General features: G+C 40.0%; 1 protein-coding gene across 6 annotated transcripts in view; it reads left to right on the plus strand.

Moving 5' to 3' along the window:
* Positions 1-21,633, plus strand: part of RALGPS2 (Ral GEF with PH domain and SH3 binding motif 2) — a 133,205-nt gene that overhangs the window by 26,568 nt on the left and 85,004 nt on the right. For all 6 annotated transcript variants that reach the window (XR_013812962.1, XR_013812963.1, XR_013812964.1 and 3 more), the window contains exons 2-4: positions 16,260-16,407; positions 20,250-20,354; positions 21,211-21,261. Coding sequence is in view for 2 of the 6 variants with exons in the window: in XM_079761544.1 (XP_079617670.1) it covers positions 16,351-16,407; positions 20,250-20,354; positions 21,211-21,261 (213 nt within the window). In the remaining 4 variants the exon portion in view is untranslated. The remainder of the gene's footprint in view (positions 1-16,259; positions 16,408-20,249; positions 20,355-21,210; positions 21,262-21,633) is intronic.

Here is a 21,633-nt window from a genome sequence, read left to right on the forward strand (position 1 = left end):
CCTCCGCCGAGCCGGAGGCTTCTGAAAGGCCTGGTGCACCAGCGGACAGGCACCCAGCTCCACTGCGAAAAGCGAAAGCGTGTAGGAGACCCTACACGTGCATGATTCAATCATGCACTGGGCCTCTAGTATAGGATAATATGCTGTGCTGTAATATATCCATACTAGTGATAATGACAACCAAAGAGTATCATACCTTTCGTACTGTTTGAAAAATTGCCTTATTCATTTAGCAGTACATTGTGACTGTTTTCTCTTGCATCCCTGAGTTTTCTTCTGTGATCTTCCAGTGGTTGCCTAGTGTTCTGCTGTGTATAATCCTTTACCTGTGTATTATTCTCTAATGTTCCGTTTAGATTCACTTCTTAGATGCTGGGCTATTTAATTGCCATTCTCTCTAGGCACTTTCCTCTTGCAGCTTTAAGGGAGGTACTACTGTGCTGTTACCTCACCTGAAATCTTGGCTCCAATCTTGAAGTCCTAACATCTGTCTTGCCCCTGTTAGCGTTGTTTTTCTGTTCCACTGACCTATACAATAAAAGGCTAATATGCAAATAGACCAAACAGCGGAATGACCGGTCGCTATGATGTGCACTGACCACCAGGGGGCAGACACTCAACGCAGGAGCTGCCCCCTGGTGGTCAGTGCGCTCCTACAGGAGAAGTGCCGCTCTGCCAGAAGCTGGGCTCACGACTGGTGAGCGTGGTGGCGGCAGCGCTAAGGAGCAGCGAGCAGGCAGGCGGACATCCCCGAGGGCTCCCGGACTGCAAGAGGACACAGGCCAGGCTGACGGGACCCCAGCCTGCATGAATGTTGTGTACCAGGCCTCTAGTTTGATATTAACAGGCTGAGTTCCTTTCTCTGACCATTCCTGGGCCTTCAGTGGCACACTTTTGCTAAATATATAAATCTCTTTCTGATTCAGTTGGATAGTTTTTATGTTTTAATTGCTACTATCATTCAGTATGTTCAGAATTTGTTTTTTGTTGTTTTATTTCAAATATATAAGATTATCCTATCTAATAAAGCAGTAGTATGCAAATTAACCATCACTCCGCTACACCCACAAACCACGCCCACCAGCCTATCAAGAGTGATATGCAAATTAACCCAGCCAAGATGGCAGTTAACTTGCATATCCAGGCGCAGAGCAAAGTCTGAAGACAGTGAAGAAGGAAGCCAAGCACTGGAGAGGGGAGCAAAGCTGCAGAGAAGTAAGCAAGCGGGGCGGTGGAGAAAAGAGGGAAGCAGGCAGGGCGGGGGAGAAGGGAGGGAGCGAGGCAGCGGAGATGGGAGGGAGCGAGGCAGAGTAGACGGGAGGGAACGAGGCAACAGAGATGGGTGGGAGCGAGGCAACAGAGATGGGTGGGAGCGAGGCAGAGTAGATGGGTGGGAGCGAGGCAGCGGAGAGGGGAGGGAGAGAGGCAGAGTAGATGGGTGGGAGCGAGGCAGAGTAGATGGGTGGGAGCGAGGCAGAGTAGATGGGTGGGAGCGAGGCAGAGTAGATGGGTGGGAGCGAGGCAGCGAAGAGGGGAGGGAGAGAGGCAGAGTAGATGGGAGGGAGCGAGGCAGTGGAGACGGGTGGGAGGGAGGGAGCGAGGCAGCAGAGATGGGTGGGAACGAGGCAGCGGAGACGGGAGGGAGGGAGCGAGGCAGAGTAGATGGGAGGGAGCGAGGCAGTGGAGACGGGTGGGAGGGTGGGAGCGAGGCAGCGGAGACGGGTGGGAGGGAGCGAGGCAGAGTAGACGGGAGGGAGCGAGGCAGCAGAGACGGGTGGGAGGGAGCGAGGCAGCGGAGACGGGTGGGAGCTTTGCTCAGGCTGCAGGAAGCCCTATTCTTGCAGGAGTATTCCTGCAATGGGCGGCTATTGAGTTAAATGAACACCCTTATGGGCTAGTGTTCTGAGTGGAGCATCTGGCCATATGTGCATGCACTCGCACACACACACACACAAAACACACAAAACAAACAAATGTTTGGAGCACTGTTTGTCTTTTTGCTTGGAACTTCCTGTTATCTGGTTAACCTACATTTCTATTTTGGGCCAGGTCACACAGGAGATCTCAGAGCTCTTGTGTATTAGAACCACCTGTCAAATTATCTTCAGCAAACTTCTATGCTGGAGATGGCATATAACCTTCAAAGACGTCATTTAATAGATTTCCCCCTGTTTAATATTTAGTAACTTGAAAGTCTCTCTTCCACTATAAGTATTTATGTAGGTCATTAGGTACATGGAAATATAAACAATCTGTGTAGATGTAAGCCAGTTTATAAATGGATCACCCCATTGCTTCTACAGTTTAATACAAATGCAACAAAATTGTATCTGAAAGACTTGTGTGTAGAGTCTCTATTGATTAAGGTACACAGTTTTAATCCAAGTGAATTTTTTAAAAGTAGCTTCACTATTTTAAAGCTTTTGTCTACTTTCAGAAATAATGTCTGCTATTTTTATAGATGGCGAGGTTTTTAAATGGACTAGTTTCTTTTCATTGGCCTTTAATATATGCATTCTACTTCAGGTGGTGTTATTAAGGTGGCATGTGATGTGAAAATTTCCTGCTATTATCTTTTTTCTTCTGATTTAAGGTCTTAGCTTATTTTGTTTTGGAAATCATCTTTCACACACACCTTGAATATGTCACTAAAATATTTAGAAATAAAATATATGTCTGGAAACTATATATTAGATATTAACTTTAAACTACAATTTGTTAAGTGATCTAGTAAGCAGTCTTGCTGGAATATAATTTATTTAGTTCTTTTGACATGAGACTTCTAAATATGTAGATTAACTTAGACATTATCAATTTTTTTCTTCTTTTGCAACCTGGGTGGTATGTGAAATTGCTAAACCTGTCATTGTGGTTGGCTTATAGTGTTGAAGTTTCTCAGACCTTGTCTTTTTAGTTTCAGGTTGAAAATTGCTGTTGTTTGAAAAATGTTTGCTATCCTTTGGTTAAGAATTAAATGAAATTTAGAATTTTTTATTCACTTAAATACTGTACTACTAAGGGTATGTGGAATATTTTCAAGTTGTGTACTTTTAAATAAATTCATAAAATAATACAACATGTATGTTTAATCTATACTTAATGTAGGGAGCAGCTATAGGGTCAAGCTTAATTGTGCTAGGAGGGCTCTGCCCTCCAAGCTGGGACTTGTATGTGGCTCTGCCACAGGTCAGTCCGAGGCTTGACCCTATAGCTGCTCCCTACATCTTCCCTACACTTAGAAAACAGTTAACATGCAAAATGGTATCTCTCCTAAGGGACCTCTCATCATTAAATCCAATGATTTAGTATTGCAAACTATTTGTAGATTATCTCCTTGTCCTGAGAGATACAATTATTATCAGTTAACATGTTTGCTTATTTAGGACTTCTTTTAAAAAATGAATACTTTTTAAAGTAAAAACGTTTTTAGATTATTTAGTAAATTTTCAGTATACCTGTATTTTAAAATACGCTTTCAAAATGCTTAATTTAGAGGAATAGTTTACTTGCCTTTTTAATCCATTAGTTGATATTGGAATTTTCACATGCTTCTGGAATTTAGAAGTAGAAGACATCTGCCTTCTCTTTTCCGTTTGCTTTTCTTTTTAAATCACATCACTGATATAGATGGACTTCAGTATTAGCAAAGTTCCTTGCCCCAGGCCTTATAGCTAGCTGGTAGTGCCTAGGCTAGGATTTGAACCCAGGATTTCTGACTCCAAAATTTGTGTTCTTTCCATCATAGTATATCATTTCTAGAAGCATTGATTTTGTCTTTCTATATGATTTCATTTCTCTCAAACTCTCTCCGAGGTACATTTTATCATCTCTTACCTATAAATGAATAAACCAAAGTTCAGAGATTAAATAATTTACCCAACATAGCACACCTGTTTAAAGTCCTAGTCGGAGTATTTCCTGTCTCATGCTTTTCCCACTGAACTACTTCCTGTGCCCCTTGGCCAAAGTTTGGATGGGGGAGGGGACGGTGGGATCATGGGTGGCTATTCATGAATTCTGACTTGTTTTTGTTTTCATTTAAGTATCATCTAAGTGAAATTGCCATTTCTACAGAATTAGGAATTCTGAATTGGAAACTGATGGTGGTAGGATGATCTGATTGGAGTTCAGGAGATAGAATGTGACCATGGGAAGCTTTGTACAACTATAGACTAGAAGAGGGTTCTGGAGAGCAGAGATTGGAGAAGCTTGGGTGGGAAAGGGGCCTGCACACCACTTCAGATACTTTGTTGTTTTAAAAGCCCAGTGGCATGCCCCTGGCACATTAAACCTTGAAATACTGTTTTTCATTTCCTAAGGCCATTGCCCTACTCAGAAACCTTTAATGATTCCTAGTGCCAGATCCTTTCAGTCTATATTCTGCCATGTGACAGATGAAACCCTTCAGAGTCTGTTGCTTCTTTGACCCTCTCAGAAAGGTTCTCCAGAGCTCCATACTGCACCTCCTTGGGACTATCTTTACTTTAAGTGTGTGTGCTTGTTTATGGTGTTTTTACTTCTCCTTTCTTCTTGACCTTCAACTTGTCTTCCTTTATAAACCTAAACATCATTTCCTCCTGCAGAAATCATGTGACTCTCAAAGCTGAATCACAGTGTAACGGATTGTAGTATTCTGTGTTCTTTTTTTCTCTCATTTCCTGCTCTTTCCTCCTCTAGCCATATAATAAACTTGAACTGAGTAGGAACAACCGTTTCTGTTTCCCTCCTTTTTTCATTTCCTCCTCCTTCCCTTTCCCCTTTCTCTTACCCTCTCCTCCCTTCCCCACTCCCCCTTCTGTCCTGTTTTTTTCTTCTTATCTGTTTATCCATCTGTCCTGTCATGTTTTTCTCTTCATCTGTCTCCTTTTATTCTCGCTTCCAGCTGCTTATCACTATGAACTAATTTTGTGGTAAATTCTTTCTTTGTTTTAAATATCTTTATTTTACTTTCTCTTGAATGAGAATTTAGCTGGGTATGGAATTCTAGGTTAACAGTTATTTTCTCTTAGCACTTGGAAGATATTTTTTCTTCTCTGTCTTTTGGTACTGTAGAAACTTTCCATTTAACTTTGACCCTCTGTAAGTAAAGTGCCTTATTCTGCTTGCTTTTTAAACAGTTAAACGTGATATCCTATCTAATAAAAGAGTAATATGCAAATTGACCATCACTCCAACACACAAGATGGCTGCCCCCATGTGGACACAAGATGGCTACCACATGATGGCCAGCAGGGGGGGGGGCAGTTGGGAGGGATCAGGCCTGCAAGGGATGGAAGTTGGGGGTGATCAAAACTGCAGGGGAGGGCAGTTAAGGGTGACCAGCCTGGCAGAGGAGGGAAGTTGGGGGCCACTGTGCCTGCAGGGAAGGGCATTTGTGGGGGACCCAGGCCTGCAGGGGAGAGCAGTTTGGGGGGGACCAGGCCTGCAGGGCAGGGCAGTTAGGGGTGACCAGGCCTGCAGGGGAGGGCAGTTAGAGGCAAACAGGCTGGCAGGGGAGCAGTTAGGCATCAATCAGGCTGGCAGGGGAATGGTTAGGAGGTGATCAGGCTGGCAGGCAGAAGTGGTTAGGGGCGCTCAGGAAAGCAGCCAGGTGAGCAGTTGGGAGCCAGCAGTCCTGGATTGTGAGAGGGATGTCCGACTGCCCGTTTAGGCCCAACTTGGATCGGGCCTAAACGGGCAGTCGGACATCCCTCGAGGGGTCCCAGATTGGAGAGGGTGCAGGCTAGGCTAAGTGACATGCCCCCCCTTTGTGCACGGATTTCATGCACCGGGCCTCTAGTGTGTGTGTGTGTGTGTGTGTGTGTGTGTGTGTGTGTGTATGCTAATATATAAAAACCCAGGGTCTGTAAAGACCGACTGAAGGCTCAACTGAACACTGGAAGTCAGTCCTGCAGTCCTGCAGTCAGTGCTGCTGCTGGTGCAGGCACGGCGACACAGCACTGACTGCCGAAGGGGCTGCGGATCAGGCCTGGAAAAAGGCCTGAAGAGAGAGGCAGGGTCTGATCTGCAGCCTCCGTGGCAGCTGTTGATCAGCCATTGCCTGTCTCTTTCTCTCCGGGCTTCTCCAGCACCTCTGTTTCTCTCTGGGCCTCCATGGGGGTAGCTGATTAGCCCCGCCTCTCTGATCAGGCCTGGAGAAAGGCCCAGAGATGCTGACTGGCATAGAAACCGACCAATCAGAACCAAATCTGGGTGAACTAGGAGGAGCCAATGGCTGCCTAGGAGGCAAAGCTTTTGATGCTGACTGGCATAGAAACCGACCAATCAGAACCAAGTTGGCCAGCAGGGGAGGGCAATTGGGGGCGAGATCAGGCCTGCAGGGGAGGGCCATGAGGGGTGATCAGGCTGGCATGGGAGGGCAGTTGGGGGCGAGATCAAGCTGGCAGGGGAGGGCATTTGGGGGCAACCAGCCTGGCAGGGGAAGGTAGTTGGGGGTGAGATCAGGTCGGCAGGGGAGGGCCGTTGGGGGCGAGATCAGGCCGGCAGGGGAGGGCAGTTGTGGGCGAGATCAGGCCGGCAGGGGAGAGCAGTTGGGGGCGATCAGGCAGGCAGAGGCAGTTGGGGGCGAGATCAGGCCGGCAGGGGAGAGCAGTTGGGGGCAAGATCAGGCCAGCAGGGGAGGGCAGTTAGGGGCGATCAAGCAGGCAGGCAGGCAGATAAGCGGTTAGGAGCCAGCGGTCCCAGATTGCGAGAGGGATGTCCCACAGGGATCAGGCCTAAACTGGCAGTCAGACATCCCCCAAGGGGTCCCCGATTGGAAAGGGTGCAGACTGGGCTGAGGGAACCCCCCCTCCATGCACGAATTTTGTGCACCGGGCCACTAGTGTGTGTGTGTGTGTGTGTGTGTATGTATATTATATATATATGACTTTTTAAATTTTATTATCCTGCTCAAGTCTTGTGATTCCTAAATAGGAAGGTATATGTCTTTCTCATGTTCTAGAAACTTCTCAGCCTTCATTTCTTTAAAGAATGCCTTTCATTATCTCTCTTTCTCTGGAACTGCTCTTAGGCTGTTACATCTTATTCTTTTTTTTTTTTTTTCATTTCTTTTCATAGTTTTCCATTTCATTAACTCTTTGTGCAGAATTTTTGCATAATTTTATTTTTCTACTAGAGACCTGGTGCACAACATTCATGCACTGGTGGGGGGAGTCCCTCAGCCCTGCCTGCACCCTCTTGCAGTCTGGGACCCCTCAGGGGATGTCCGCCTGCCAGACATCCCCTGAGGGGTCCTTAGTGCTGCTGTGGAGGTGGGAGAGGCTCCCACTACCACCACCACTGCACCACCACCACTGCACTCGCCAGCCATGAGCCCGGCTTCTGGCTGAGCAGCATTCCCCCTGTGGAAGTGTACTGACCACCAGGGGGCACCTCCTGCATTGAGCATCTGCCCTCTGGTAGTCAGTGTGCATCATAGCAACCAGTCGTTCTGCTGTTTGGTCAATTTGCATATTAGGGTTTTATTATATAGGATTCTACTTCACAAATTCTCTCTTCAGTTGTTTAATCTGATGCTTACTTCTCCAATGACCTTTTTTTTTTATTTATTTTTTTATTTTTTTTTAAATCTTTTTTTTTTATTGAGGTATTATATGTGTACATATCTTACCATTACCCCCCCACCCCACACCCACACATGCCCTCACCCCCCAGAGTTTTGCGTCCATTGTTTATGCTTATATGCATGCATACAAGTCCTTCGTTTGATTTCTTATCTACCCCCCCTCTCCCTAACTTTCCCCCTGTAATTTGAAAGTCTGTTTGATGCTTTAATGTCTCTGTAACTATCTTTTTGTTCATCAGTTTATAATGTTCTTTATTATCCATAAATGAGTGAGATCATGTGGTATTTTTCTTTCATTGACTGGCTTATTTCACTTAGTATAATATTCTCCAATTCCATCCAGGTTGCTGCAAATGATGAGAATTCCTTCTTTTTTATGGCAGCATAGTATTCCATTGTGTAGATGTACCACAGTTTTCTGATCCAGTCATCTGCTGACGGGCACCTAGGCTGTTTCCAAATCTTAGCTATTGTAAATTGTGCTGCTATGAACATGGGGGTGCATATATCCTTTCTGATTGGTGTTTCTAGTTTCTTCGGATATATTCCCAGGAGTGGGATTACTGGGTCAAATGGGAGTTCCATTTTCAGTTTTTTGAGGAAACTCCATACTGTTCTCCACAGTGGCTGCACCAGTCTGCATTCCCACCAGCAGTGCACGAGGGTTCCTTTTTCTCCGCATCCTCACCAACACTTGTCGTTTGTTGATTTGTTGATGATAGCCATTCTGACAGGTGTGAGATGGTACCTCATTGTTGTTTTGATTTGCATCTCTCGGATAATAAGTGACTTTGAGCATGTTTTCATGTGTCTCTTGGCCTTCCTTCTGTCTTCTTTTGAAAATATTCTGTTTAGGTCCGTTGCCCATTTTTTTATTGGATCATTTATCTTCCTTTTATTAAGTTGCATAAGCTGCCTGTAGATGTTGGAGATTAAACCTTTATCAGTGCTAGCATTTGCAAATATGTTCTCCCATGCAGTGGGCTTTCTTGTTGTTTTGTTGATGGTTTCTTTTGCTGTAAAAAAGCTTTTTATTTTGATGAAGTCCCATTTGTTAATTTTCTCTTTAGCTTCCATTGCCCTAGGGGCAGTGTCAGTGAAAAAGTTCTTTTGGCATATGTCTGAGATTTTGTTGCCTGTGGATTCCTCTAGTATTTTTATGGTTTCCCGTCTTATGTTTAAGTCCTGTATCCATTTTGAGTTTATTTTTGTGTATGGTGTAAGTTGGTGATCTAGTTTCATTTTTTTGCATGTGTGTGTCCAATTTTCCCAACACCATTTATTGAAGAGACTGTCTTGATTCCATTGTATGTTCATGCCTCCTTTGTCAAATATTAATTGAGCATAGTGGTTTGGGTCGATATCTGGATTCTCTATTCTGTTCCATTGATCTATATGTCTGTTCTTGTGCCAGTACCAGGCAGTTTTGAGAACAGTGGCTTTGTAATACAGCTTGAAATCTGGTATGGATTAAAAATACTTGGTTTTCTTACAAATGTTTGTCTTTTTCAGTTTCTCCTTTTAAGGCTGCTGGTTTTAATCTTCCTCTTTGATAGCTTTGTATCTAATAATTTCTCATCTAAAGTTCTCAAGTGATAATCCTAATAATAGTTGTGTTTCCTGCTTTTACTTGTAGTGGGGTTGTTTGTTTATAGAATTGGTAAATTTTTATTCTTACCTTGCCACTGGGGCTTTATCTGTGAAAATCCCACATTGCCTGGTTTAAAAGAATGTCCCTCCCCCATATTTTTTTAAAATATATATTTTACTGCTTTTTTACAGAGAGGAAAGGAGAGGGATAGAGAGTTAGAAACATCGATGAGAGAGAAACATCGATCAGTTGCCTCCTGCACATCTCCCACTGGGGATGTGCCTGCAACCAAGGTACATGCCCTTGACTGGAATCAAACCTGGGACCTTTCTGTCCGCCGGCCGACGCTCTATCCACTGAGCCAAACCGGTTAGGGCCCTCCCCCATATTTTTGTTGCTTTCATCTGCCTTGGGTTTTGGGAGTCCCACTGGCTTGTGAACATATTAAATGTGAATTTCTTGTCTTGAGGGTCTTGGATCATGCTGGTAGTATAAATTCAAATTCCATGTCTGTGCTGAAGCATGTCTAGGATTACACATTTGTAGACAAATTTGTAGATGCCCTTCTCCAGCCTCTGTGTGAAGCCTAAGCCAAGACATGTAAGTTTCCTTATCTTCCTGTACCAGTATCCATTTTTTCAGAATAGACTATCATATCACTGATAGAGGTAGACTGTCAGTCTCTGGCTTTATTCTAGGTAAAGATGTGGGAATGGGGTGGGAAGGAGAATGTATGGGTCTCAATTCCATTATCTTATCTTGGTTTTTCTTTGCTATCCTACTGTCACCAAAATTCAAGCCCCCATTCTGAATTTCTTTATTTTTATTGATTTTGAGAGGGAGAGGAAGGGAGGGAGGGAGGGAGGGAGAGGGGGAGAGAGAGAGAGAGAGCGAGAGCGAGAGCGAGAGAGAGAGAGAGAGAGAGAGAGAGAGAGAAACATTGATCGGCTGCCTCCTGCATGTTCCCTACTGGGGATCGAGCAAGCAACTCAGGCATGTGTTCTGATCAGGAATTGAACCAGTGACCTCTCAGTGCACAGGACAACACTCAACCAACTGAGCCACACCAGCCAAGATTTCTTGTATTGTGTTGTCAGCCATGTTGCTGGAAATTGAAATCTTGATAATATTCTTTTAACTATGCATAGTATTGTGTATATTGATTATTTTATTGCCATTTCCCCTGTATTCTTATTGTTAATCAGACGTTCATATAATGACTACTTTGTTCAGTCATTCATTCTTTCAACAGGTACTTATTAAATTTGAGGTCAAGAATTGCATTTATGTGCCTGAATAAAAAACAGTTGTTGTTTTTTCTTGTGTTTTGTTATAAATATGAGTTTTTTAAGGAGATATATAAATAAATCAGTGCAAAAAATATAGTAGAACTTTGACAAGAACAGCAAAAGCACAAAAAATGGCAAGAGACTAATGTCATTAGTTTCTGTGGGAGGCACTGGGCAACTCTATACGTCTGGTGTACATCAGGACCCCTTTCTTTTTCCTTTGTAATAACTTAAACGTTTTAAGGGGGGCAAATAAGAAAGATAATCTTGCTTAGTACTATACCAGAAATGGTTTTAAGAGGCAACCACATTTTTTAATTAAACTTTAGTCAGAATAGCTCAATATCAATTATTTGAAAACATAATCTTTCTCTGTTACTCATCAGCATTTTGATAGCTATAATTGTTGGAAATAAAGTACTAGGAAATTTTGGACTAATCTACCATTTTCGTAGGTCAACAATATTAAGGAGGCCATGCAAGTTTAGCTGTCACATGTGCTGAAGTGAGCGAGCCTTTATGCTATGATATATACAGACCATTTAAATCTTTGGGCCTTCTATGAGTGTCATATAAAATGTGTCTTTAATGTTAAATTAATAATAAATTTTAAAGGAAAGCAAGCTTTGAAATAACTTTTATATACATATTGAATTACAAATACAGTGTTTTAATCTTACCTATGCCTTTTTTTTTTTTTCACAAAACTTACAAAAATATAACAAGAAGTTTTAGTTTCTGCTGGACCTGTCACTCCTGTTTTCATGTTTCTTTATAATTGTCCACTTGAATTTTTTTTTTTAATCCTCACCCAGGAAAGTCTTGAAGCATATAATAAAAAAATAAACTGTCTTTTAGGAATTACAGTGTTTTTATGGTATCATATGAGGCTTTGTTGTCCTTAAACAGTATTAAATATTGTTGGCATATAGTACATTTGTAAATAGTTATGAATAGGATATTCTTTGAGGTATGCTTTGCTGTGTACTTTTTTTTTTTTACTAAAAACATAATTGATTTTAATATGACCTTAATTCTTGAGGAATAATTTGAATGACATTTTATTTAAAAGCAGGTCAAGAAAACTTGAATCTTGATATAGATTATCAATCTCTCTGGCCTTACTGTTATAGTTCCCAAATGTATTAATCTTAATTCTTGGTCTGTATTACCTATTTTTCAATAAATAGTGGCAATAAAATGTATATATTTGATATAAAGTAGATTAAGAATACATTCCCTAATTTTTTTAAAAAATATATTTTATTGATTTTTTACAGAGAGGAAGAGAGAGGGATAGAGAGTTAGAAACATTGATGAGAGAGAAACATCGATCAGCTGCCTCCTGCACACCCCCTACTGGGGATGTGCCCGTAACCAAGGTACATGCCCTTGACCGGAATTGAACCTGGGACCCCTGAGTCCGCAGGCCGATGCTCTATCCACTGAGCCAAACCGGTTTGGGCCATTCCCTAATTAATTAAAATATTTTTCTTAACACTAGGGGGCACTGTTGATATATGAATTCATATCTAAATTAATCTTTATGCATAGAATGTAGAATAAAGTGAAATTATTTGAAAACATTTCATTACAAATTGAGTGTTGCCCTCAGAGAGAATTTGGATTTTTAAGGATAGTGAAGCTTATAAAATGAAATACTGTGGATTGAAGAAAGTTAAAGTATTTCTGTGAGCTATTAATTTTCACATTGATTTTCTAAATGAATTCTAAATGGTTTTAGACCATTATTTTTTAAAATATATATATTTTATTGATTTCAGAGAGGAAGAGAGAGAGAGAGATAGGTAGAAACATCAATAATAAGAGAGAATTATTGATCAGCTGCCTCCTGCATGCCCCATGCTAGAGGTCAAGCCTACAACCTGGGCATGTGCCCTGACCAGGAATCAGACTATGACCTCCTGGTTCATAGGTTGATGCTCTACCACTGAGCCATGCTGGCTGGGCTAAAAACCATTATTTCTAATACACTTTTTATTTTAAAAAATTCTAGCACAATGTTTTGCTCTTAGCTGGTTCTGAGACTATATCTAAAGAAATGAAGATAAACTTAAGATGTGACTAAGGCTGCTGCCATTAGTAATAATTTTTAAGCATTCAGGTGTCTGCAGTTAGGATTTTGGTGATGCTCACCAACAGATATTTTGCTGGAGGTATATTTCTAAGGTTTTTGTCTTTAATTAAAAGGCTCCATTAAATGTGAGGTTTATGTAGCTTAAGTAGGTAGTAGACAAAATATGCATCATTATAATATCGCACTTAACCCTGTGTCAGCACTGTTTTATTAATTCATTTCTCCTCAACACAACTCTGTGAAGTAAGTACTCATTGTCAACTCTGTTTTGTGCGTGAGGAAAATGAGCATGAAGTCCAACAGTGTACAAACTTAGGCAGTCTGTTTTAGTCTGTGCTTCTGAATCACTGTCACGTAATGCACTCTAGAGAAAGGAAACTTAGCATCAAAAGAATTATTATTGATATTTCAAACTTTTTAAAGTGGGTATAGTTTAAAGTACCTAATTTATAGACATTTAGCATTTCTCTTAAGAAAAACATCAGAGAACTGAATGGGAGAGCCTTGGCCAGTGTTGTTCAGTGGTTAGAGCGCCGGCCTGAGCGGGTTCAAATTCCCAGTCAAGGGTACATATTTGGGTTGCAGGATCGATCTCCATCCTTGGTTGGGTGTGCGTGGGAGGCAGCAATTGATGTGTCTCTCTCATAGCACTCTCTCTCCTCTCCCTTCCTTCCTTTTCTACTCCCTCTCCCTCCATCTTTATCCCCCTCCCTCCCTTCTACTGTCTCTAAAAATCAATGGAGAAAATATCCTCAGGTAAGGATTAATTAAAAAAGAGAAAAATAACTGAGTGGGAGAATATATTTGCCAGTGATATATCTGAAAAAGGGTTAATATCCAAAATTTATAAAGAAAACATACAACTCAACACCAAAAAAAAGCCCCCAAAAAAACAATCCATTTAAAAAATTGGCAGAGGACCTTAATAGACACTTCTCTAAAGAGGACCTACAGATGGCCAATAGACATATGAAAAGATATTCAGTGTCACTAATCATCAGAGAGATGCAAATTAATGAGCCCTGGCTGGTGCTTCTCAGTGGTTAGAGCATCAGCCTGCACACTCAAGGATTCAATTCTTCGTCAAGGGCATGTACCTGGGTTGCAGGTTTGATCCCTGGCTCCTCGGAGGTCGTGCAGGAGGCAACCAGTCAATGTGTATCGCTCACATTGATATGTGTATCTCTCACATTGATGTTTCTCTCTCTCTCTCTTCCTCCCTCTCCCTTCCCTTCCTCCCTTCATCCAACCCTACTTCCACTCTCTCTAAAGGCAATGGAAAAAATACCTTATGACTCAGCGATTCCACTTCTGGGTATATATATCCAAATAAACCCAAAACACTAATTCAAAAGAATATATCTACCCCTATGTCCATTGCAGCATTATTTACAATAGCCAAAATAGGAGAGCAACCCAAGTGCCCATCAACAGATGAGTGGATAAAAAAAGCTGTGGTACAGATATACAATGGATTATTACTTGGCTATAAAAAGAACGAAATCTTACTATTCATGGATAGACCTAGAGGGTATTATACTAAGTGCAATAAGTCAGTCAGAGAAAGACAAATACCATATGATTTCACTTATACATGGAGTCTAAAAAAAATAAGCAGAAACAGACTTATAGATACAGAGAACAGACTGATGGTTGCCAGAGGAGAAGAGGGTTGGGGGACTGGGTGAAAATGGTGAAGGGTTTAAGATGTACAAATTGGTAGTTACAAAACAGTCATGGAGATGTAAAGTACAACATAGGGAATATAGTCAATACTAGTGACCCAGTGCACAGACTCGTGCACATTGAAAGGAAATTAATTAGAAGGTGGCTGGCAGGGCGGGACTGGGCAAGATGGGCCGGACATGCCCTAGAGCCAACTTCCCGTGGTCCCTTCCTGGCCAGCTGCACCTGGGGTGGCGCTGTGGCTCACAGGGCATCTGTGGAGTGAGTGGGGTCCCTCTGGCAGGTGGGGTCCCTCGGCCTGGCCTGCGGGGATCGGGCCAAAACCAGCTCTCTGACATCCCCCAAGGGGTCCTGAAGTACAAGAGGGCACTCTGCAAAATTGCTGTCACACAGGGAGTGGAACGCAAACGCAAGTGTGCAGTAAACCAGATTCAGGGTGACAGTGCCCCAGCAACAACATAACCCACGGCCAAAGGTGGAATCGCACGGCCCCGCGAGGAATCGGGCTCCCTCCTCTCTGGTTTCGGGGTGTGTAACCCGAGAACCACTGCTGCCAAGTCACGGCAGCTTGGCAGCTCCTGTGTTGAGCATCTGCACCCTGGTGGTCATTGTATGTCATAGTGACCAGTAGTATATTAGCCTTTTATATATATATAGGCTATAGGACCGATGCATGAAGATTCGTGCAAGAATGGGCCTTCCTTCCCCTGGCTGCGGGCACCGTCTTCACTCTGGCCCGGAGCCGACTTTCTGCCTTCGCTCTGGCCTGGAGCCGACTTTCTGCCTTCCCACACTTCCCCGAGGCCCGGAGCGGCTGGGGTGGTGGGGAATGCCTGCGTTGTCGCCATGGCAACGATGCAGGCATCCCGCCCCGCCCCCAGCTGCTCAGTGTCTGCCTATGCAAATTAACTTACCATCTTTGTTGGATTATGGGCTTTGATTTGTTGGGTTTGATTGGCTGGTGGGCCTCGTGAAGGTATGGTCAATTTGCATCTTTTTATTAGTATAGATTATTGCAATAACTATGTATGGTGCCAGGTGGGTACTGGAAATACCCGGGGTACCACTTTATAAAGTATGTGATTGTCTAACCACTATGGTATACACCTGAAACAATACATAATAATACTAGATGTAAATGGTAATTGAAAAATAAAATTAAAAAAAGAACAAAACGATCATAGAAATTTATAGTTGGGAAGGGGCCTTAAGGCCCATTTACTCCTTTAATTTTCAGAGAGGAAGAAATTCTGCCCTAGATAGGTGAAGCTATTTGTGGAAAGGGATTAGAACCTCAGGTAAATATTCTGACTTCTAGTAAAGTGGAAAGAAATACAGTGTTGTGGAGAGAATATTTGACCAGAATTTTAGATAGCTTGAATTTTATTCTTGGCTGCTCATTTACCACCCTTTGTCCTCAGAGGCTGTTTCTTTGTGTTACATGAGTAAAATATCTTCCTTAATTAGTCTTATTGGTAGTTGTGAAGATAAGTGAGACAGTGGATTGAAGATATTCAATAAACTTAAAACCCCATACAAATAAATACATATTGTGGTATTTTTATTACACATTCCATAATTCTTTATTTATTTGTAATGTCTTTGTAAGCTAGATTATCAGCCATGGTAAACTTACTCATTGTTGATTAAAGGATGTCATTTAGATCTCTAAACATTTATTGTTAGGCCATGTGTACTCTGCCACGTGTTTTTTTTATACTTTATTTACTTAAAAGTAAAAAAAAAATTTTTGAATTTTTCTCACAATAAGTGAAAAATTGCACTTCTGCTTTGATAATGAAGAACCATAACAGTAACATGCATTGAACACTGTCCGTATGGTGTTTCTGATCATGTGAAATAGCATTTAGGTTGTCCTCAAACTGGCTTTAGTGATTTAACTGAAATAAGAAAGAGTTCGGTAAAGTTGAAAAAATGTTTCTTGACATGGTGATAGGCCTGGATTTGGTTTCTTAAACTTCCAATAATAATTAAACACACATTTAAAATTTTATTTCTTTTTTACAGGAATAATAATGTATTTGTGGCCTTCGACGTGAAGCAGTCAGTCAGTCTTCTGTGCTGTTAACATAGCAGCAGGACTGATGTTGTGGGAAGCATGGACCTACTGAACGGGCAGGCCAGCAGTGTTAATGTTGCTGCTACCGCTTCGGAGGTAAGACATTGAAGAAGTTGCCTTGAAAAGTTTCTTACCTGGCATTCTAACTTTTCAAGCATTATCATTGCTCACAGATTTAAATCAGAACTTGAAAAAGGGATAAAATTTTTTTAGCTTAAAAACCAAGTGTTTTGTGCCATTTAGATGTTCACTGTGCATCTTAGAAACAGCTAATCCTTATCTACTTAAAATGCTTGACAAACAGTGATTACTTAAAACCCTTTCTTGGGTTTAGTTCTAAAGGACACCTAGAATTTCTTTTATGGGTATTTTTACATGACATGAACCTTGAGGGCAGTAGTAAAGTGAAACAAAGATTCTTTTATTTGGAATTGTACATGTAATTTTGGTCCTATCTAGATCCCTTGATTCCAAGCCCATTGAAGGAGATTAAAGAGCCACGAGGCTGGATTAGGAAGGGCTACTCTGATGATGTAGCTTAGAGTGTTAAGGATGGAGATTAAGATGGAACCGATGCTCACCTCTCTAGTTACTATCTCATTAATTTATTTTTGCCTCACCTTTTTTCTCTCTTTTGTTTTGTCTATAAATATAGGGTACTTGCCTGCTTTCCTTAATTTAGCATCCAGCTTCTGTGCTCTTCCTTTATTTTTCTCTTATTGTATAGCTTGAGAATAATGGCCCTTTAACACCTTGACCTCAAATTTCTTTAATAACTTCAACTTCATTTTGCCCCAAACAATTATTTGGACCTTGCTATTTTTGAAATTATTCTAAGCCTATAGTTTTTATTATTTGTCTTATAAAAATAATTTTCATATTTTTATCTCTAGCTCTGGCTTCCCTCATAAATTTTATTAATCATTTCTGAAAGACCAGACATTTTAATTGCAAAATGAACAGAATCAAGTTACTGCTACACAACCTGCAAAGAAAATAGTCCATCCCCTCTCTCTGACTTCTGATAATAGCATTTCCCTCTCTCTAGCCATCTAAGTTTAAATTTTTAGATTTCTCATTCACTTGCTTTCCCCTTTGCCCATCACAATTAACTGCAAAACTGAAGTTAACTGTCTTCTGTAATGTAATCCTGGAAATGCCATCCTGTTGGTTAGAAACAGGTCATAGGTCCTGCTCCCACTCAAGTCGAGAAGATTACACAAGGGTGTGACTACAGAGAGAGATCCTTGGCAGCTGCCTTAGAGCCTGTCCCCCACACTTTATCTCTAGGTCCTGTCCTTTCCTCCTTCTTTCTGCTAGCACTGTCTTCGTTTGGTCATTTATTATTTCTTGTCTGAATTATTGCAACAGCTTTTTAGTTTGATATTATACTTCCACTAAGCTGGGTTTGGTCCATTTGACTGCAGTTCAATTTCAGTATTCTTCAAATACAGCTGTTAAACTTTATTGTACCCCCAAACTATTTGTGGTTCCTCATTGCCTAATTAAATACAAATGACCCTCAGCCTTGCATTCAAGACTTTTCTCAAAATGGCCCTAAATTTGTTCTCTAATGGATTTAACTGCTGCTAATCCTCTATAAAATGAAATATATAGTCTCATGAAAGAATATATATAAACCTTAGCTTTTCCTACTTCTGTTATACCTGCCTACGTCATTTTTTTTTACCTGGAATTTCTTTTCTCATTCTGATGTGTCCCTCCTTCTCACTGCACAAAAAATACATTTTTTCTGTCTTTCAAAACCTGTTTCAAATGCTATACTCTTAGGAAAGTCTTTTCCTGATCCCTTAAACAGATGGGAGCTTTTCTATTTTTGAAACTATCACTTAAAAAAGTACTTTTTAATAATTTTTTCACAAATTTATACATAGCTTTTCTTCCTCAGGGATTATATTATATGTTTATGTATGTTTGTATTATATGTATGTTTACTTGATATATTTATAACCATATTACTTTAATATGTTAACTATATGTATGTGTATAGCATATTAATAACTATATGTCCTGAAACATTTGTTTAGTATTACATGAAGCAGTACACAATTATTAGTTAAATAAAATGGATCATTTCACTTCTATACAAAATTTTGTTGACTTTCCTAAAAGTAAATGAATTACATCAGGCTTCAGATATAAAAATAGTTTTCACCTTCTCTTAATGTCTAAATCTATTAATATATTAAAACGCAGATTTCTCATAAATGTGATAAGCTTACAGAATGAACAAGATACTTTCTCTGGGTGATTGACTTCTTCTTTCTCAGTATCTCTACTCTTTTTTAAAAAATTTATCTTTATTGTTGAAAGTATAACATACCTTTATTCTTAACCTGAGCTATCAAAGCTTCCAGTATCAGTAGAGTTACAGTAAACTTTGTTTCAGACTTTTAGAAATCTGTACTTTGTTTAGTATTGTGTTGAATAAAGAGTTACTAACTGTTCTCTTAGGGTACATTATGCTTAAGTACTGCTTAGCTTCTTATCATCACTGTTGTGTTTACTGGTATTGGGAAAGCAGATAGAAGCACATCTCTTGTAATTGTAAGGACAAAAGGAGAGTGATTACTCATTTTCATGACCAGGAAAACTACCATTGTGATTTGCTAGCTTGTCTTGAAGCAGTTAAAAACTTGGAAAAAATTACCGCTATGTTTAATTACCAGGTTAGTACTTGACTGATGTAATTAGTTATCTGGGCAGTTACTGGATTAGTGTATACTGCTAAACTGAATTCTGTTTGAATACTTAACATTATGAATAAGTTTCTATATTAGTCTTAGGACATAAAATAATGTTGTTGACATACTGTAAGCTTGTCATAGTTCCAGAGATTAAACACATCAAATAAAACTGTAGAAAAGTCATTTATGGAATGAAAAAGTGGAACACTATCCAACCAGTGTCGTACAGTGACAGAGTTGTAGCATAGTGGGACTGCCAGAGGAGAAAGGGGAGCAGAAGAAATATTCGAAGTAATTATGGTTGAGAGCTTTCCGGAATTAATGATGGGTCCCTTCCTTTGTAACCATTTTAGTAATTAGCTGCTCCTGAAAGAGAGGGGAAAAGTAAAAATGAGGCATAAGGACAAGTGTTCAAAATTGGTGTCTATCAGCTGGTAGGCTGACATATTATACCTTGGTAATTGAAACTTTGGTGAAATTTTTTGTCATGAGCTGTGCCTGATTTCCTGCTACCATTTAGTAGAGCATAATCTACATATTGTTATAGTGATGAAGCTCTGATTTCAGCCAACAGATGCAGAGTACATTTTTATCATGTGGTACAAAGGAAATGGAAACTGACCAGAAATAAGATATTCAGAGCCAAAAGCCACCTTTTGGTCTACATGTAATAATAGCAAATTCAAACATAAAATAGTAACCTTAAAGTAGAAAACACTTAAATTTGTAATATAATAGGAAGAATAGTATCAATTGCAGTATCACAGACATTCACATCACAAATAGTATTGGATTATTTAATTAATAGAATTCTGAATACTTTCTTGTGGTTTATGTTATGAAAATAACCTTTCCTTTTCTTAGTAAAAATTACTAGTATAAAGAGGTATATCCTCCTCTTTAAACTTCCCTTTTAACCCATTTGAAAATCATTGAACTTATTAAAATCTTGTATTTCTATAGAAATGATAGGGTTGTCAGGGTGAGGAAACTGACAGACAACAAAATGTCTTACTCAGGAACCTAAAAACCTGAAGTTGAGATTAGGCTTCAAGTTGCCTGACCCTTTATCTTGTGCTTTTCCAGAGAAGCAACACATTCTGCCCAACTTTCCTGCGGCATCTGTTAACCCACTCTACTCGGTTCCTCAGTTTTTAATGCCAATCTCGTTTCTGTGACGTTGACTATGAGATAGTATTAAAATGGCTGCATTTTCTTTTACTTTAACAGAAAAGTAGCAGTTCTGAATCACTAAGTGACAAGGGTTCTGAATTGAAGAAAAGCTTTGATGCCGTGGTATTTGATATTCTTAAGGTTACACCAGAAGAATATGCGGTAAGCCTTCCCCCTCCTTCCTCCAGTTTTTGCACATAGTTTACCAATTGGTGTTATTGAGTTAGAATTTGTAGGGTCAGCAGAGGACCTGGTAAAAGTAAATAAACAAAGCTGGGGGTGGGAATTAAAAGGGAGAGAGAGTAGCCCAAGGATGGAGCAAGCAGAGGGATGAAATGGGGAAGGTAAGAAGAGCTGTAGATATTTTTAGAGCAGCTTCATAAACTTCTATTTCAGCTTGGTAAGTAATAGTAAGTATTTACCTTCATGGTAATTGCTTTTGTAGTCCCTACTTGTACCACCTCCCCAAGCCAGCTGTACTTTATTGACATGTTAGGGGTATTTTTACTTTTTGTAAATTTAAAAATTGAGAAATGAAAGTTGAAGGCATTATTACAATATCATGAAAGTTACCCAGAAAAACTTTTATTTCTTAAATGACATAAATGCTTATTTATATTCTCTTTCTTCTTTAACTTATTAACTGAATATATTGATTTCCTGATATTGAACACTGCTCCATGAACCAGTAGATCTGATTTTTGGTTTTGATTTTGATTTCATGTATAACTGTGTTCAAATTTTCAAAATTATTTTTATTTTTTAACTTTACCTCATTTATCTCATAAGAAAATAGGAATAGGTATGAAATAATTCGAAATACTTACATATATTTAATGGTACTAGGACTCAATTTTCATTTTCTTAAGTCCTTATAAATTGACATTTTTCTGGTAAAGACTTGCTTATTCAATATATATATTTTAGTACAGAATATCACTTTAATTTAATATGTCATTATCATGGAATTCTGAAGAAGAAATTGTCTTTTTTTTTTTTTTTTTACTTTTTATTTCAGGGTCAAATAACGCTAATGGATGTCCCAGTATTTAAAGCCATTCAACCAGATGTGAGTACTTCTAAAGAACTTTTCTTTTAAATATACAAAATAGGCAATTATAGTATCCCAAATTAAGAAGTTTTAGAATTGTCAAATTATGTTTCCTAAATTGTAAACGTTTAAAGCTCTTGATGTAACTTGTCTGTATATTATTCAGGCCTCAGAAACTCAAGTGGTGTCCACAGCCATACATCACTCAGTCATATGTAGGACTATAGGAGTCATTGGCAGCATAAACTGGACTTCGTCATCTGGCAGAAAAATGTTTTCTAGTTTATCATGAAATATTTAACATCCTATCTAATAATAGAGTAACATGTAAATTACCATCACTCCGCTACGCCCACGATTGGGCGGCAGGAGGCTGGGGGGCGGGACTCG

Source organism: Cnephaeus nilssonii (genome assembly GCF_951640355.1).
Source record: "Cnephaeus nilssonii genome assembly, chromosome: 21".
Lineage (NCBI taxonomy): Eukaryota > Metazoa > Chordata > Mammalia > Chiroptera > Vespertilionidae > Cnephaeus > Cnephaeus nilssonii.